The sequence below is a fragment of the Harpia harpyja genome, chromosome 5, assembly GCF_026419915.1.
Source record: "Harpia harpyja isolate bHarHar1 chromosome 5, bHarHar1 primary haplotype, whole genome shotgun sequence".
Lineage (NCBI taxonomy): Eukaryota > Metazoa > Chordata > Aves > Accipitriformes > Accipitridae > Harpia > Harpia harpyja.
Window position 1 is genome coordinate 27655299 of NC_068944.1, and position 18458 is coordinate 27673756.

Sequence of the window (18458 nt, forward strand, 5' to 3'; positions counted from 1 at the left end):
TCGCACAATTTCTACTTTATACTGTAGGTTTTGCAACTGGTGAACTACAGCATTAGCCAGTGCATCAACCAAAAAAACCCGTTGCTAGTTTATCGCCCAAACTAAACTACAAATAAGCATAAATGCTGAGAAACAATCCAGACTAATTTCAGTAATGCTTTATTAATATTGTTCGTGAAACAAGTACTACTTCCAGAGTTTTAATGTCCCTTTCTGATCTATTTTACAACTAGCCACTAAAAAGCAGTTTCATGCCCAAAAGCAGTACCAATAGCGACCGCTTTTCAGTGATGGTGCAGTGTGGGCAGGTTAGGGCAGCGCTCTGAAGCAGTTGGTTCCTTTTCAACCCCCGACCTAGAAGTTCTGAGGGTTTTTTTTTTGAGACAGCGCTATGAAAGGTTGGGCCAAGCGTATTTACCTCCTGTGCGACACGTCTCGGCTCTTACGTCTTTCCCTTCCAGGGGGCTAGCAAAGCGACCGGCTGTCTACCTCAGAGGCCCATCTAAGGCACAGGAGGAGATTTCAGCGTGACACCGCACCGCACAGCGGTGCCGAAACCCCGGCAGCACCACGGGCCGCGCCTGAAGCGCGGCCCCCCTCTGCCAAGGGGCCGGTTGCCGCGGCGGCCGCTCTCCCGGCAGGGGCCGGCAGCAGGGCGGGCTGGGGGCGGCTGCGGCCTCCGCCTGACGGGGCGCTTCGGTCTCTCCCCAGACAAGACACCCGCCCGCGAGGAGCCCGGTGCCGCGGCCCGCAGCCCGTTCACCCACAGCCTGAAACGCGGGGCGACGGAAAGGGGTGGCGGGCCCGAGGCCGTGAAGAGAGCGGCGGGGTGGGCGGGGCAGCCCGGAGCCCCGCCCATCGCCCGTTGCGGGGCAGGCGCGCGCTCGAGCGCGGGGCGGGGCCTTTCAGCCCGGAGCCGCCGCTTCCTCCCCTGCCGGCCCGGCCGCGGCGGTCACCCGCGCGCTCCCCTCTTGCCGCTGCCTCCGCGCCCTGCGCCTTTAAGGCAGGCCGGTCCCGCGTCACGTGGGAGGGGAGTGTAAACAGGAAGCGGCCGGCCGGCCGGCCGGGAGGTGGGGTGGGCTCGGCTCGATTGGGAACCGTTTGTGCCGGGTGACTTGTGCTGCGAGCCGCCGCCATGAGCCGCGAGCCGCCGCCGGGGGAGGAAGAGGCGCCGGGAGGAGGAGGAGGAGGAGGAGGAGGAGGAGGAGGAGGAGGAGGAGGCGGGGGGAGAGCCGGGGAGGGCGGCTGCTACCTGGCGCTGTGCGCGCGGCCCGTGCACTTCGAGAAGGCCAACCCCGTCAACTGCGTCTTCTTCGACGAGGCCAACAAGCAGGTGGGCGCGGCGGCGGAGGGCCCTCCCTGCGGGGGGCGGTGGGAGGCCGCGCTCCCCCGTCCTGACAGGCCGCCGGGCGGTGTTTGGGGACCGACGGATCGTCGCCGGCGGACCTCGGCCCACCCCCTTCCCCCGGGGCTGCGTGAGGGAGAACCGCTGCCTTTCGCCGGTGGCGAGCCGCCAGCCCGCCGCGGTGGGCGTTTGGGGAGAGGGAGCGGCCGGCGGACTCTAGCTGCCCCGCCTCCGCGCCTCGCGTGGTTCTGCAGGCTGGGGTCGCGGCTTCGGGCCTGCTGCCTCCGCCTTTCCCGCGGCGGCGGCTGCTGCTGCTGCTGCTCTGTGGCCTCTGCGAGAAGAGGGGTCTGGAGGCTGCCGTGCTTGTGCTTGATTTCCTTCCCTTCCCTCGCCTGCTCAGCATGGCTCTGGTGGTTCCCCCTCTGTGGAACTGCTGCGGTGCGAGGTCTTGCTGCTGGGTGACTGGCTCAGGACCTGTCATGTTGCTAGAGATGGTAGAAATTTTTTTCTCAGATGTGTCAACATAGATTTATTAGGTTGAATTTCACCTGCCTTTACTCTCACTGCCGTAAGGTCTTTCAGGAATTCTTTAGGGTTAGCACTTTTACTTTCTATTCCATATGTCCCAACTTTACTGGCAAACTTTGTCACTTCACTGTTAGGTTCATTTCTCTGATTTTTTTTTTTTCTTCCCCTTTTCAATTCCTGAAGTTCAGCATATTCATAAAAATTAATATTTGTAGCTTTACTTGTGGCTCAGACCTGAGTGGACGCTTTGCTTTTCATTTCTTGGCTTTAGTTCTTTTAAGCGTGTTTCTCATTGATATCCTTATGGGCCTCTGACTACTCAACTCAGTACAGCTGAAAGATCCACAGTCTGTCATGAGGCTTATATGGATGTGGATACGTTCTGCTAATTCCTGTAACCGTTCTGTGACCTCAGCATTCACAGCGTTGAAACATTCAAGCCTTCTTCCCCATATAAACGGCATGGCTTGCCACGTGTGATGTGGACATGATCAGTGGCATATGTGGAGAGGGGGGAGTATTTCTGGGATGCGTTTCTTGCTCGTGCACTCTGTTCAGAATTGTTGGTGTCCTTTCTCTTTATCAACCATAATCTGTTACTTATATTTTGAGGGCCAGTTGAAATAAGATTACTTAACCGTGCCTGCCAGGACACACTATATCACAGTGTGGATGTGGTGTAACTACACAGAAACTGTTTTTTAAGAGCTTACTTTCAAGTAAGAAACTTATTTCAACTGTAAATTTAATTCTCTGTGTTTTCTTGCTACTCTAAAATTGTTTAATTTCTGATGCATCTCTAAATCTGTGTTTTCTTGCTACTCTAAAATTGTTTAATTTCTGATGCATCTCTAAATAATTTGTAACCACTATTTCAATGACAGTTTCCCACGTGAACGGCCTTCTGAGGGATCTGTCCTTGCTATCTTCTCATCTCACAAAGATTAAGAGAACGTTGCCTTAATTTTCTATCTACATCAATATTAAAAGTAGTTAAACTAAGTATTTATCATTCTAGTAAGGCTGTGGACTGTAGTCTTGACACCTACATTTCTGCATGAGCATACTGCACCAGTAGCACGGCCAATATTACAAAACAATATATCTGTTATTCTGAGACCTGGTCTGTGTGTCTAGTGCTTCCACACATACAACAAGTACAAATAAGGTATCTGCCTGACGTTCTTTTTCTAAGCCAGTTAAAGTTTGTAACAGCATGACTTTTTTTTTAATGTTGTCTTATTCCAGCTCAAAAAGCGGTATAGCTCTAGCAGGTTTTACGTATATATGTGCAGTTGTGCTAAAGGAATTCTTTAAGTTGTTAGTGCAAGTCGGCTGAACCTTCTTAGGTACAGGCAAAACTGCAGATTTCTGTTAAACTATTCCTATCTAATAACACGTCCTGACAAGATCAAGCTTCTGGGTCATTGAGTTGCGTCTTTTCCGAATCCCCAAGCTGATTTCCTTTTTGTTTTAAACCATGTCCAGATGTCTCAGATACTTTTCCTAGTACCTGACTTAGGAAAATACGAATATTAAAAACAAAAGAGATAAGCTTATACAGACTTTTACTGTTTTAACTTCCCCAGAAGTTCAGAATATGCCTACAAGACTGTTACAGTACCATTGGAAACCTGTCAACTCTTAAGTAAACTTGGAACCCCAGAGGAAGGAATTGATTATTTACTGAATCTCAGTGTGAACTAGCAGATCTGTGTAAGAACAGAAATTGTCTAGTAAAAAAATTAAAGGTATGGCTTATAGGAAGAAAAAGCATGTTAAGGTTATGATTTTGAATAAGCTACAAACATGTTCAAAATTTTTTTATAGGTTTTTGCTGTTCGATCTGGTGGAGCTACAGGAGTTGTTGTTAAAGGTTTGGAGGATAGAAATCCTATTTCCTTCAGGTAAGGCACCTTCATCTTTGTTGCCTTGGGATAGAATTCTGCAGTCTTAAAGTTATGTGGTACTTAGTCCTGATCTACTGTAATTCAGGCATAAAACTTAGAAGTAGTTGTGATCATCTTTTGATTTTGTTCTCAGACAAATCTTGCAATTAACGTGGCATGCTTTGCCCTCATGAATTTATAGTCATGGGGGTGGGGGGAAGTTAGTAGGCTGTGGCTTTTTTTTTTTTTTTAAACAGCAGTGTTTTATTAAAACACGCTATATATGTGAGAGAGTGTGGAGACTCAAACTTGTGATTCCTACAACAGCAGTGACTTATCCAAGGATGCAGTTTAGCAAGTTAAATGAAATGAAGTAAACTTAAATGTGTAGAGAACCATAATTTCTGAATTTCATGCCTCTGATTCAAGCACAGTGTTTCCTACATGTAGGTTTCTTGCATCCTGTTTCTTGTTTAATCTAAATTGTCTTCTTTTATATCTTCCAATTTTTGTTGACGTGTTTTTTTTTTTTTTTCAGAATCTGACAACAGTACTTTCAATGAAACTATTTTGTCTTTAGAAAACTATTTTATGTATGCCTCTGTTAAGATGGCTCTTTGCACTCTGTTGTCCATATGTAAGGAAGTATTCTTTTGCTCGAAGGTTGCTTCAATCTAGATATGGATGAAACAATTTGTAGTCGAGGTGTGTTTACTGTTATCTGTCAGGTATTAACACAGGGCCTGTCCTGAGACTTGCTATTTTTATTTGACTTTTTAATTTGACTACCTTTGTCACAAATCCAGAGGGAGCTGAAAATACTCAGTGAACTTCAGGAGGTTCCACAGTTTTCCTGCTTGACTATCTAGCTCTCTCTTTGTCTGGACTTAATAATGCATAGTGGAAGTAGAACTACCTTATTCATGCCAATTGTACTGATGCTTGTTTGGTAAGAATACATTTTTTTATTTTTTCAAATGATGTGAAAACAGCCTCACTCTCCCTTTAACATCAGAAGTTCTTTTAGAGGATGTGTCCTAATGAGGAAGCAAGTAGGCTTGTGTCACTTAGCAGTAGTTCTGGAAATAAAGGAGCTGATTGCAGGATGTTGGTGAGTGTCACAGAACTCCAGACTCACTGAGACACAACTGAGAATGCAGGTTTGAATAGTTCCACAGTCTTCCAGTTCCACATCATAGGCCAACAGAGGTGAGCATTTGTAGTAACTTCAGGTGCTGATTTGTGAGATCTGAGCTGTGTTTCTGTAACAGATGTGTTCAGGACTTCTGAAGAGTGAACTGCCGTTACCTTCCAGTCTGAATTTTAAATCCTGTACTTGTCTGGCAACACGCATAAGTTGTATTCGAAAGCATTTGCATTACACTTTTTTTCCTGTCTCATTGTCTTTTTGAGGGGGTATTACAGAGTTCTGTAAGAAACTATTTTAGACGATATTTCCATAACTTCTTTTTCTTTCTGTATAGGATGGAAGACAAAGGAGAAGTGAAGTGCATCAAGTTTTCCTTGGGGAACAAGATACTGGCTGTGCAGAGAACTTTGAAGAGTGTGGTAAGAAACCTACACACCCTGCAGATAGGGAATTGGAGCAGGAAATTTACTTAGAGTACCAGAGTAGAAGCCTCTGAGACAAATGTTCAAGAGGTCTGGTGGCTAACAACAGCTCTAGTGAAAATTCCTCTGTCGTCCTGAGAGGCTAAACAGGCAGCATTGTTGTCTTGCTAGTATCATCATTTAAGAAAAAGTTGGGGGGGGGGAGCGAACTTCTACAAAGAATTCCCCGGTAGGGGTGAAGTGGAATATAGTAAGTCAAGTTTTTCTTCTCTGCATCTCATCCAAAATAATTTGATAAACTAATATTTATTGTCTTGTATCTGTGTATGTATCTTGTCTGTGCTTCATAATTGCTAATATACTTCATGGGTGTTTTTGCAGGATTTTTTGAATTTTATTCCAGATAGCCCTCAGCTAGAATATACACAGGAATGTAAGGTAAGTTAAATGTCCCAAATGCTTAAGTGAAACTCTAATGTTAGTTACGCTGGTGGCCTCTACTCTACAAGAGAACTAATTGAGATATCTCATTTATTTCATGTTAGTGTTTTGGAAGGTATGTAGTCACTATTACCTGTCTGAATTGAGGTAAACAAACAGGTATTAACAATACCATAAAAAACTTCTTGGTCCAGTCACTTTAATTCTTTCCTACAAAGGACTGGAAATGCTGTGGATGCAACAATGTCAAGGTTTGGGAAGGAGAAGAGACAAAGTGCTGATGATGTAGAAACAGTGGACAGTAATTATACTAATGCCAGATGTGTTAATGTGGATTTTTTACCCTCATTTCACTGATCAGTGATAGTAAGCTATTACTAGTTTGCATACCAGATTTGGTATTTTTAAATGACCCTTCTAGTTTTTTGATGATTCTTTTACCAGAAACAAGTACCATTGTCATTGTTTGGTACTTTCCAACTTTTAACTCTGATAAATTACATTTTTGGGTAATAGAATGCTAAAGTAAATTTTTAAACATCTGATTTGCACAGATCCCTTTATTCCTGTAGACTTTAAAGCTGAAGTACTCTTTGCTTCATTATTTAGGATTATGTGTTTGAGTAAACCATTCTAGCAAAGCAGTTACGATAGTGTTCTGAGTGGAGTCATGGCAAATGTTTCCACTTAGTTCTTAATTTCTGTCATCAGAAGGAACCTGCTTTTCATGTCAGGAATTGTTTGAATTGGCAGTATGGTTTGAACCAGAAGAACTTGGCTGTATTTAGGGTGAAAAGAAAATTTGACTGTGTAATAAACTTGTAAGTCTTACATGCTGCCAAAAATTCAGGTCATGCAGTAGTTGTGTTCATATGTGGTTGTGGAAGTCTTTACAAAAGTAGCTGATGCATGCTGGGTGTCTTGTTGGCCAAAAGTATTAACTCCAGTGATTGGATAACTAAATTGCGTTTGGTCTTGCGTTCTTCATTTAATAGTATTAGCTTATCTGAATAGTTAATTTTTCCAAGTAAAAGAGTGTTTGTTTGCTTGTTTGTTAAAAGACAAAGAATGCCAATATTCTAGGATTCTGCTGGACAAGTTCTACAGAAATCGTATTCATCACAGATCAAGGAATTGAATTCTACCAGGTAATACAAATAACTCTTGTAGGACATATTTAGAGATTTGAAAATGTAAATTTGTGACAGTATCTTTGAATACCTTTCTTCTAGTTTTCTAACTGAGAAAGTGCACTACTAAAAAAAGAAATTCTGCCATTTTGTTTGCAAACTACAATTATTTTTCCTTTGAAAGGAATACATTTTTGGGGCAGAGGGAATTTATCATTAACAGGTTATTTAGCACAGCTAACAGACTGTATAAAGGAGTACTGAATTAAGCATTGAGAACTCTAGATTAATAGATGCTCTTGGCTTGTATGGAAATGTGTATTTAAATCTAATGTGAAATACCACTTCATGCAAAACAGATCAGCATTGGGGAGGATGTGTGCATGCTTAAAATGCAGCAAAGAACAAATAATTGACAGTGATACCCTTCTGCACATTGGCAGCTTCCTCCTATGTTGATCTCATTGTCCGAGTTCCTCTGTGTTATGTGTAATTACCTTTGCATATGTTTTTGGAGAAATCTAATTAATAAATAGCCCTTTCTGACATTCATGATGAGGGATATTACAAACTTCCTCCGAAGTTGTGCACTTCCCAATAGTTCCAGTCCTGGAGCTAAGACACAGTGGTTTCACATAATTACTGTTACTAATAGCTAGTACTAAAGAAAGTAACTGAAAAAGCAGCATTATTTCCTACTGATTGAGGGAGAAGAATATATTTAGCACCTCAGAGGATTATGAACGTCAACCCTGCAGGTAAAAGGACCAAATCAAGTAAGTGTGTTTTTGAAGACAAGTTATTTTAGCCCTTAAAATGAAGGGAATCAATTTATATACTGTCTTAGTTCTTAAAAGACTAAGGAAGGTAGGGAGTGAAGGCAGCAAAGGTAATAACTTTTTAATAAAACTTCACTAGTTGTGTCAAGCTAGGTGTTTTCTCCACTGTGAACAGAACTTATACACAGACCTGTATGAGGCGGAAGACACAGCACCTTGCAGCTTATTAGAATTTGAGGAGGATTTGATGTACATTTCCTTAGATACAGTAAATTGGGGCCTAAGCTGTAATTGTCAGGTTGGTGATTTTTAATTCTAGTGCTGTAAATGCCCTTAACTGTTTCTCACTTAACATTCCTAGCTACTGTGTACTACTGTTGGAATCCTGATGGTAATATAATGCTGATCTGTGTTTCTAGGTATTACCAGAGAAACGAAGTTTGAAACTTCTGAAGAATCAGAGTATTAATGTCAACTGGTACATGTATTGTCCAGAGAGCTCTGTTATTCTTCTGTCAACCACTGTCCTTGGCAATGTCCTGCAGCCATTCTATTTCAAGGTAAAGGGATATGTTCCAAACTTTTCATTTTGCGTGCTTCCATTTTTTTAGGCTGCTGCTTCACCCAAATACTCTGTTGATTTTCCTGGATTTCTTCTGAGAGGTGCATGTGTTCACATCTTTGTATGACAATAAGCAAAGGACAAAGCAAAAAGCTATAAGGTATTTCCTAGGTGATGGCTTAAAATTAATTTGCTCTTTCTGTCCTCTTTGGAAAGAGGTGTGTTCAGCTAATGTTGGACAGTTGACCTTGAGAAAGGAAAAAAAAAAATTAGTGACCTAATACTTGACAACCTAAGTATCTTTCAAGAGATTTTTTTTCACTTAAATAAGTATATATTATTTACTTTTACTACAGGCATTTGCACGCTGTAGTGCAGTAATAAAGAAAAATTAAGGGCCTTCCACTTGTGTTTACAGCTATAACTCTCCAAATGTGAGTGAATGAATTTGAAACAGAAAGAAAAAAGGTAGTGCTTAAGAAACAACTATTGTCCCAAGCATGTGAGGACTTTGTTTACATTATTTATTTCTCTTAGTATTCTTCCCTGTAGACAACACTTAAGGTTACTGGGAAAATATTTTTCTTTTTGGCTTGGAAAAAGTGTGTAGTGAAAACTAGGATCTGTTTTAAGTTAATCGTGCAGTAAGATGATTTTAAAAAGGAGGAAAAGAACTATAAGCGTTCATCTTGCTTCTCTTAAAGGATTAGGAAGATTTCTCTAGTAGTCTAAGGGAAGAGATTAAAAAGCAGTTCATTCAGATGGGTTTCCTGGTTTGATCGTGTGTAGGGTCTATATTGGATCCTGAAATTATGTTCTCTTAGCAGGCTAAGTGGAACTTACTAGCCTCTCACAGCTTTCTTTTTAAGGATTTAGGCCATCCTTCCCCATCCTTAACATTTTGTGTCAAGTTGTAGCTTGAAGCTAAGTAATTTTTATTTTGTGTTCAGAAGGTAATCCTTAAAGATTTCCAGAGACTGGTACTGTACTAAAATAACTTTTGAAAATAGAGCTCTAGCAAAAGATACATTTTTGTGGTGTTCACACTCAAGAATGAGTTAATAAGCATGGGAAGTGAATTTCAGTAGAAGCTTTGGAAACTCTGAAAACTTGCTTAAATATAAATCCTCTATGAAAGAGGAAGAGGAGAGAGGAAACCTTGGGCAGGAACAGGAATATGCTCCGAGTAGAAGGCAGATTCTGGAGTTAGCAGGAACAAAAGAAGGAGACTGTGACTGGTAGAAGGTACTGATATTTTCCCCTTCCCAGTAAGCAGTTATTTAAGAGTTGGAGCATATGTTTTGCTGGAAGATAGAAAGGAAGTTTAAGAGAACTGCTGTTCGAGATCTCCAGGCCAATTGTAAATGGGATCTGCATACAAATTTGTCTTAATTAAAATGGAAATGTTTTGGTAGCTGAAGCTGATGTTATAAAATTAAGATTTTAAAGCTGCTAAAATTGTAATACCAGAAGTATGTGTTTAGGATCCCAGTAGGAAATAAAGTGTCAAACCCTTTTTTTTTTTTTTTTTTTTTCCCGGCTATCACCATTCTTCACCTCATAGGGGAGCTATTGATGCAGCGTTTGATTAAAGGTTACTTGAGACCTTTCTGTTTCAAATCTTGACAATAGATTTCTTTGCGTTTTTTTTGCTATTTAACAGAGTGGAACAATGTCAAAGCTATCAAAATTTGAAATCGAGTTACCTGCAGCACCCAAGTCCTCCAAGCTCAGCCTTTCTGAAAGAGATATTGCTATGGCTACAATGTAGGTATCTAACTAAACAAGTCTTTCTTGGTATGACAGTTTGGGAATGCTGAGAAAAGACAAGAATGTTAACATGGTTGCACTTGTTTCTTGTTTTAGCAGTACTACTGGTTTAAAGTGCTTCAGTTACTGCCTTGAACAAAGCATCTAAACAACTCTGTTGGAGCAAGGTGGGGAGGGGAAGCTAACTGAGAAGTCTTACGTGAAATTGTTCTTTAGTAGAGAAATTTTGAGATTACTTCATTTTTGAACTGATATGTTGATAGAGTTGTTCTTAGATGCCTAACTTGCATGAGTATAGGCTGTGTGTTGTGACTTATTGAGTGCTGCTTTAGTCTTTCACTTTTAATTAATTGATCACTTAGGTAATCTCACATCTGTTCTTTTAGGACAAAATGTATGGCTCTAACAGACTGGTAGAGCTCTTATTTGAAAATAATGCTTTAATCCTGTTGTCTCGTTAGATATGGGCAGCTTTATATTCTCTATTTGAGGCATCACTCAAGGACTTCCAATAGTACAGGAGCAGAAGTAGTCCTCTATCAGTTACCAAGGTGAGAGCAGAATGAAGAACATTAGCGGCAATTCACATGTGTGTAAGAGACGTCTGCCTTTCTAGTTTGAACAGGCTTACTGACCAGTTCTTCTCATCTCTCTTTCTGTAGAGAGGGCTCCTGTAAGAAGACACATATTTTAAAACTGAACAGAACTGGAAAGTTTGCACTGAATGTCGTCGATAACTTGGTGGTAGTACATCATCAGGATACTGAGGTATGATTTATTTATATTATGTTGTGCCTTAACTTTTAGAAGTTATGGGCAGATTTTACTAATGAATGATGCCTGTTAGCTCTAGAAAATATTTTTGCATGTGCTTAGCTTTGCCAAAAGCCAGAGTATTTGCAGGAACAAAACCATAAGGGTATAAGAGATTCAAAGTTATCCTTTTACCTTGTTGGGCTAACATTTAATCAGGGCTGTTGCTAATGCCTGTTTTTTCATACACTTTTATTTTTCTTCTTGTTAGTTTCCTGTGATACTCTGCTGCTGCACTGTGTAAGCTTTTAAGGCATTATACGAAGAGGTAGAGTTAAATTGGATGCTGAATTATTAATCCTGGGAACTTCTCATATTGCAAACATTTGAACAATATGTTTCTATGACACAAACTGATGCTCCTTTAGTTTGAAGGCCTGGATCTGCAAAAACTTCTATGAACAAAAATGATCTTGTACATATGGTAGCCCAGGTAAAACTTGCTTGGCTGTAATCTCAGTAGCAAGGCTTGATCAGTGGTAAAGCTAAAGTTGCTCTTAACTTGTGGAAAGGCTTTGGCTTCTTGTATTATCTTCTCTTGGGCAGCCTCAAGAACTGGGGCATCTTATCTCATTAGGATGATTAATTGATGTTTCAGTTATAATTCATGTGAATTCTACACATTAGCATTTAACCCAGAGCATTTATTCTGCAGCATTTTGGTCAAGCTATAAACAGGACCATATAAGCACAGAAACCAAAATCAGACTGAATAGGGTAGACACCAATAACTGAAGTTATGTTTCATTAGCACTGAAAGTGAAGCTAATTTCTACCCTGCAAGGCTAAAAATGTGGTCCATACTGGGTAGAAGCATTAGTGACCTGAGTTGAACAAGACTGAACGGTAGGAGTATGAGGATGTATCATAGGAACATGCAGAATTTTCCTCACAGTTTCTAGCATCCATAACTAAGCAGTGAATTTGATATGAATCTCTTATAAGGGGGTATGTAAGAAAGACCGAGACTTTTTACCAGGGCCTGTAGTGACAGTTCAAGGGGCAATAGTTTTAAAATAAAGGAGGGTAGATTTAGATTGGATATAAGAAAGAAACTTTTTACAGTGAGGGTAGCGAGACCCTGGATCAGGTTGCCCAGGGAAGTTGTAGATTGCCCCATTATTGGAAGTGTTCAAGGTCAAGGGCTTTGAGCAGCCTGATGTAGTAAAAGACGTCCCTACCCACAGCACAGGCCTTCTAACCCAAACCATTTTATGATTCTAATGGAGAACATAAGATGGAAATATGAAAAGCAGCCTGAATATATGTAAATGGATGGTATTTCACATTTATAAATACTAATTTCCTCTTCTCAATTGCAGACTTCAGTTATATTTGACATCAAGCTAAAAGGAGAATTTGATGGCTCTACTACCATCCATCAATTTGTACTTCCACCTCGATCAATACAACCCTATCAAATACCTGTAGCAGGTAGAACTACTATATAATAAATATCTGAACACTGTTATCAATATTATCTAAGTGTAACAGCTGGCATACAAGAATGCTTCAGTTTTTAGAATGCTGGTTACTAACATTTCTATTATACATATTCAGGGGAGGGTGAGGGAGGAAAGGAGGTAAGAAGGAATTGAGCATAAATGTGTGTTCTAAACTTGTATCTACTACAGAAAAGTAAGAGTTGCTGTTTAAGGTTCATACTTCCCATAGTACTTTGCTTTTACACTTCAAAGTTGGGGTTTGGGGTTTTTTTGACCACACATGTAAAAGCTTGTGTGTGTACTCAAAAGCACTTCATGGTTTTCTGGCTTAAGCCATGACTATTTAACTTCTTAAGTCACATAAAGAGGGTTAAAGATAATCCAAGCTCAGAATCAAGTTTAGGACCAGTTGAGAAGCAATGTTAAGATCAATGTTAGGACTTCAACACTTAGATTCTACTTCTTAGATTATCTTTCTGTTGTCTTGTCCTAGAAGTGTAGCAGATGATTACCCTCAAGCTGGAAGTAGCTAGAAATAGTCTGAGCGTAGTTCCACTAGCATATGGCAGAGCAGTGTGGTTCTCTTTATAGAAAAGAAAGATGCTTCTATAGGAATGATTGCACCTTAAAAGCTCTTTACAATCTGAATTTTGAAGTCACTAATAGCAAGTACAACTGATAAATCTGCAGGTGGAGGTTTGCATTAAACAAAGGTTAGGATCAGAAAGTACAAACCAGTCTTGCTTTTTAAGAAACTGAAGTGGTTGCATGTAAATACAGCAAATGGAGTCTATACATTTAGAATTATAGTACTAGAGATGGAATACTTCTGCATGCTTGATTTCACTCAGCTAAAAACCAAAACAACCATGGTCACAGTGTCAGATTTTCTTTATAGATGATCTGGCTACACAAATGAATGTATCTTTTTTGCTTGCATGCTGTAGGACTGCTAGACATTACAATTCATACTTGCCTTTTCAGTGTAAGATTGTAGTTTGTGTTTTGTTAGTGTAGGAGAGCTGCCAGAGTACTGCTATTCTTCACCTAATGTTAATTTTTCTGCAGGTCCAGCCTCTGTGACTAGTCAGTCTCCTGTTCCATGTAAACTCTGTATCCTTTAAATACTCTAAAAGTGCAAGAGTCTTACTGAAGCCTCATTCTATGTACCAAGCATGGAAGAAGCTAGCATTTGTTACCTTGACCTGTTAAGTCCAGCTTTAGCTGATTATGCATATTTACTTCAAGACAAAATAGCATGCTTCATAAGAGACTGTAATGCTTTCATGGAGTTGTAAATATGGAAGTCTAGTACAATACAATACCACCTTTCTTGGTCATTTGAGATGCATGTATGAAATTACTGAATAGGTACACCATGAAATTCAAGATATAATTCTAAGAATATGGTCAAAGACCTTACAAAAAAGGTAACAGTAAATGAAAGTATGTTAATGGGATCTGCTTCAGTACAGTAACGTGAATTTAGTAGTAACAGCTTAGAATCAATGTTAATATGGATGTTAGAACTTTAACATTTAGATTCTTCTTCTTGGATTGTCTTTCAACCTGATATTATTATCAGTGCAAGTGAAGGTAAGTGGTGAGCTGTTTGACTCCACTATACTCAGTGTCAAAGGGTGGCTAGTTTATACCTTCAGTGCACCAAAGCAGCCTAAAACAAAGTGATTAAACAGATGTACCTAGTAAGATGACTACTCTTGGTAGTGATAATTGAGGATGACCATATCTTTACTACAACTTTTCAGGGGTAATGCTGCTCTAAAACATAGACTTAGGAAGGCAAATAAATCATCATCTAGATGTGTTCTCATTTAAAGGTGGAAAAGTTGGATGTCTAGGCTATACTATATAAGGCAATTCACTTTGTTTTACTCCTTCAAATCAAGGTTACCTCTGGAGTCTTCAAGTGAAACTTGAACCTGTAGTTAACCTCTTGCTAGATAAAGGAAAACTAATGGATTTCCTTCTCCAAAGGAAAGAATGCAAAATGGTTATTCTATCTGTATGCTCTCAAAGTAAGTTCACATGATTTGTCTGTCTCTTGAAAGTACAATACTGCTTATTCATAAATACACAAGTTAGCTGGGCTGTTCTTAGATTTGAGATCACCTCTGAAGCTAGCTTGGTCCTGTAAAATGTCATTTGCCTAGGCTACCCTGTCACCATTCTAAAGGAATTATGTAACAGCACAAAAAAATTTAACTTCTCCCCCATTTAGTTAAAATACATGACACAACTGAAAGTGTTTCTTTGAAGTTTAGAGTAGAGATCACCTTTTGAAATAGGCAACATTAAAGCCCCTGGTTATTTCTCCTCATAGTTCTTTTTTCTTTTTATCTTTTCAGTGCTCAGTGAGCCAGAAAGGGGATCACTGTCTGTGATTGCAACTGTTTTTGACAAACTGAATCATGAATATAAGAAGTACTTGGAAGCTGAGCAAAGCTATACTATGGTAAACCATGTTAGCTACAGCAGCTTACAAAGACAGGATGATACTACTTGCATTTCAGGTTGCAGGTGTCATGGTGAAGGCAGGATCTTTTCTACTTAGGACTAATTCAAGCCTACCCCAAGGTCCTGGCTGCCTCAGGCTCACAGTAGGAGGTCTGCTGTACAAGGTGCCCTAAAATGCCCACTTAGCACTCTGTTGTGGCAGATGCTGCATAGCTCATCTCCAGCATGACAAGTAACATACCCCAGTGCTTGAAAGCAGAGAGAGGGTAGAAGCTTAAAGAGCAACTTGGAATCCATAACTATAGTTTCCAAACCACTGATTTCACAGCACACTATACCACTGCACAACATAAGCAGCCCTAACACATCTTGGAATTACTTCTGTTAAAATACCAAGTTCAAACACTAACTTACATAGTACAGCCACATTCTAAAAATCCTTCTAAAGTTGATGGCCTGTATCAACATAGTAAGTTTGATTCATCTCCTGGCTTTGAGGCATATAATAGCAGCTACATTTATATAACTTTTAAAAGGAGTTTTAAATTTAAATATGAAAGCCCACACTGAACAGAATGCATCTAGTATAACATGACCATAGATGTGAATTTGCTCAGTAGCAAAACATGTTTATAATTACATTCCCAGTGGAAAACAAGTCTCCATACAGATGAGACTGACTAAAACTGTACTGCAACACTACAGTTTTCTTTTAAAAAGGCTTTCTTCTTGTAGGTGGTAGAAGCAGGCCTGAGTAGAAGTAATCCACTCCTGAAACGTCCAGTCCGCACTCAAGCAGTTATTGACCAGTCTGACATGTACACACATGTTTTATCTGTATTTACAGAGAAGAAGGTAAGTTAATTTTAAGCGCTAGTTTGGCAGTAGTCTCAAAGCAGCAAACTTAAGTTGACCACTTGAAATAACCTGCAGAAGGCTTTATTGTCAGGATTAAGGTATTTTGATGTCTGTTCTTATAGGGTTGTCATTAACAGGGGAAGCTACGCAAGTTCCACCTAACACTTTTTTCTTGTCCAGGAGGCACCTCATAAGTTCACTATAGCAGTCTTGATGGAATACATTCGCTCTCTTAACCAGTTCCAGATTGCAGTTCAGGTAAAGTACTTAAATGCCAAGTATATCACCTCACTCCATGAAATTACATGGAGTTTCAGACCAGTCTTGGTCATGTGTCTAAGTCCTATACAATACTACCTCCTAGATTGTAAAAACTGGTATTGAGACATACCTTTGATGGTCTTCTTCCTGCATTCACAGCACTACTTGTATGAGCTGGTCATCAAAACCCTTGTTCAACACAACTTGTTCTACATGCTCCATCAGTTTCTGCAGTACCATGTGCTCAGTGACTCAAAGCCTTTGGTATGTAAGACAAGTTGCTTCAATAAGCTAGTGATGGAGGTAGGAAGTCTTCAGAATTTTAAGGTTATTTCTACTTTTGCCCTAGGCTTGTCTGTTACTATCCCTGGAAAGCATTTACCCTCCCGCACATCAGCTCTCTCTGGACATGTTAAAAGTAAGCATTTCAGACTATAGTAACTCAGTGTCACATGTGGGTTAGACTTGTCAAACAGCTTACCTGACCAAGCTTGAAGTGACTAGCTAGCATCTCAGTCATTTGTTAGAAGCATAGTCTTACAGCTGTGATTGACTTCACAGAGACTTTCCACAGCAAATGATGAAATAGTGGAAGTTCTGTTGTCCAAACACCAAGTTTTGGCTGCCTTGAGATTCATCAGGGGTATTGGAGGACACGACAGCATTTCAGCCCGCAAATTCCTTGATGCAGCAAAACAAGCAGAAGATGACATGCTTTTCTATACTATATTCCGATTCTTTGAACAAAGAAATCAGCGGTTACGAGGAAACCCTAGTTTCACACCAGGTAAGCAATAAGCAGTTAGACGAAGATACTCAGTTGTGCAAACAGAACTAAGACTTGTTTTACTTCCAGTCCAGTTGAGTCTGTATTATAAGATAAAACTCTTGGTGCATCTTAGCCTGTATTTTAGACTTACCTTTAAGCATAGTTCCAAAGTTAACTTGTCTTACCCCTCTGTATACTGCAACCAGGAGTAAAGAGACTGAGCCAAACAGGAACTTGCAGATTAAGTGAACCTGTTTGGCTTGCAGTTGCTGGCACTGCTTAGTTTAGCAGAGCCATTATCTCCAATTTGTGCTTTCTCCTGAAGCCAGAAACTGGATCAAGAAACCTTTGAGTTCAGTTGTCTTTCCACAGATTACAAAAATTTAAGGCCTGTTTTATACTATGGTTCCTCTTACTTTAAAACCCAAGCTAAACTGCTTGCACCAGCAACATGTTCATAATCACCAGATAGTCTGTAGGCACAGAATCCCACTCCAAGATTTTACATCTTGACAGTAAAGAACTCTCATGGATATGAATCTGCTGGTTAGATACAGGAACTAGATCAAACATCTGCTTCATCACAAGAATACTTGTCACAGGACTGGAGATACCTCAGTATTCCACTGCTTTAAAATTGTGAAAATCCTTTGCTCGAAGACATTAGAGATAAGAATTAGTACTTATAAATTGAGGTAAGTGGAACTACACAATCTTGCTTTGCAGTTTTTGAGTTTTAAAGTTAACTTTTATTTTGCCCCCCCTTAGGTGAGCACTGTGAAGAACATGTCACCTTCTTCAAACAAGTTTTTGGAGAACAAGCTCTCATGAAGCCCACAACATTCTGAAAGACTCTTCCACTGAAATGTATAAACTTAATTTATTGCGTTTAAGTAGATTTTTGAACTACAAAATTACTATTTTATAATAAAGTATATACAAGACATTTTGGCAGATAGTACTAAAAATATTACAACTTGTGATGGCTTCCCCCTAAAAAGAGACAAAAATTGCATTGACCTGCATTTAAAATTAGTGTCAGTGGTTTAGCAGTCCATTCTCATACACATCATCTTGGTTTCATTGACAAAAAAAAGCTATTCAACTTGCAATAGAGCTGGTTTAGGTTTCTAGAAGAAAAAGATGCAACCTCTTGAAAACAGAAGTGTTTTAGTAATCTTGTTAACACACCTAGTTTTAGTAATACTGTTACATGAGCCACACATAGCATTTCCTGAGTTTAAAGCTGTGTCCAAAGCTGCAGCTCGTATCTTCTAGTTGAATCTGTGCAGGAGTCAAGTCAGTGGTGGTTACAGCATGATAGTCGTAGAACATTGCTGTGCTTCAGTTCTTAAGAACAGTTGGACCTAAGCCACAGTTCATGGAGTCCACTGAACACTGTTAAAAACTAGAAGTAGAAGAGTCTCTCCCGTTCTGTACCTCTGGTCCTCTCTCGTGCAGTGTGAGTTTTAGCTTTATTTACTGATGGGCCTGAGTGAGAGAAAAACAGAGTTATTCCAAAGTCTCAACATTACAGCAGATCAGTTAGTCATCAAGAAGCATGCATGATCTTAGTTGTCTAGGTCCAGCTTAACACTGATGAGACTTTAGAAGCATGTTTCTGCTCAGCTGTTAATAGCTGTCAGCAACAGCAAGGGCAGTAGGTGAATCCCCATCAGTCTTAACCCCCTTAGTTAAGGCTCAGTTAAAATCTGCTTTTAAGAACTACACCATAGGCATGAATTTCCAAGTTCAAGAGGACAGCGTTTGGACCATCCTTACTGCAAAGCAAGATCGCTTCTGCAAATGCAGGAACAG

General features: G+C 40.1%; 2 protein-coding genes across 5 annotated transcripts in view; one reads left to right on the forward strand and one right to left on the reverse strand.

Moving 5' to 3' along the window:
* The first annotated feature begins 933 nt into the window (after positions 1 to 933).
* RMC1 (regulator of MON1-CCZ1) lies at positions 934 to 17594 on the forward strand. 4 transcript variants are annotated; one of them, XM_052786856.1, is made up of 21 exons: positions 934 to 1189; positions 1229 to 1333; positions 3704 to 3780; positions 5247 to 5331; positions 5716 to 5772; positions 6837 to 6923; positions 8104 to 8244; positions 9910 to 10013; positions 10478 to 10567; positions 10679 to 10784; positions 12152 to 12263; positions 13343 to 13387; positions 13817 to 13870; positions 14185 to 14313; positions 14644 to 14750; positions 15488 to 15607; positions 15791 to 15868; positions 16031 to 16135; positions 16221 to 16289; positions 16433 to 16658; positions 17409 to 17594. In XM_052786856.1, exons 1-21 carry the CDS (start codon positions 1136 to 1138, stop codon positions 17486 to 17488), a joined length of 2031 nt encoding a protein of 676 aa, XP_052642816.1. In that variant the 5' UTR covers positions 934 to 1135; the 3' UTR covers positions 17489 to 17594. The 4 variants fall into 4 exon arrangements, with proteins under 4 accessions (XP_052642816.1, XP_052642818.1, XP_052642815.1 ...); XM_052786858.1 differs by having other exon boundaries at positions 934 to 1186; XM_052786855.1 differs by having other exon boundaries at positions 934 to 1333.
* The window catches only part of NPC1 (NPC intracellular cholesterol transporter 1), a 29398-nt gene continuing 28441 nt past the window's right edge, over positions 17502 to 18458 (reverse strand). The window contains exon 25 of the mRNA XM_052786854.1: positions 17502 to 18131. Coding sequence (XP_052642814.1) covers positions 18049 to 18131 — 83 coding nt within the window. The 3' untranslated portion in view covers positions 17502 to 18048. The remainder of the gene's footprint in view (positions 18132 to 18458) is intronic.

Coding starts and splice junctions, on each gene's coding strand:
- RMC1 (XM_052786855.1), top strand. CDS start 1,136: ATGAGCCGCGAGCCGCCGCCGGGGGAGGAAGAGGCGCCGGGAGGAGGA. Junction 14,751..15,487: donor CTGAGCAAAGCTATACTATG/GTAAACCATGTT, acceptor TTCTTCTTGTAG/GTGGTAGAAGCAGGCCTGAG. Junction 15,608..15,790: donor CTGTATTTACAGAGAAGAAG/GTAAGTTAATTT, acceptor TTTCTTGTCCAG/GAGGCACCTCATAAGTTCAC.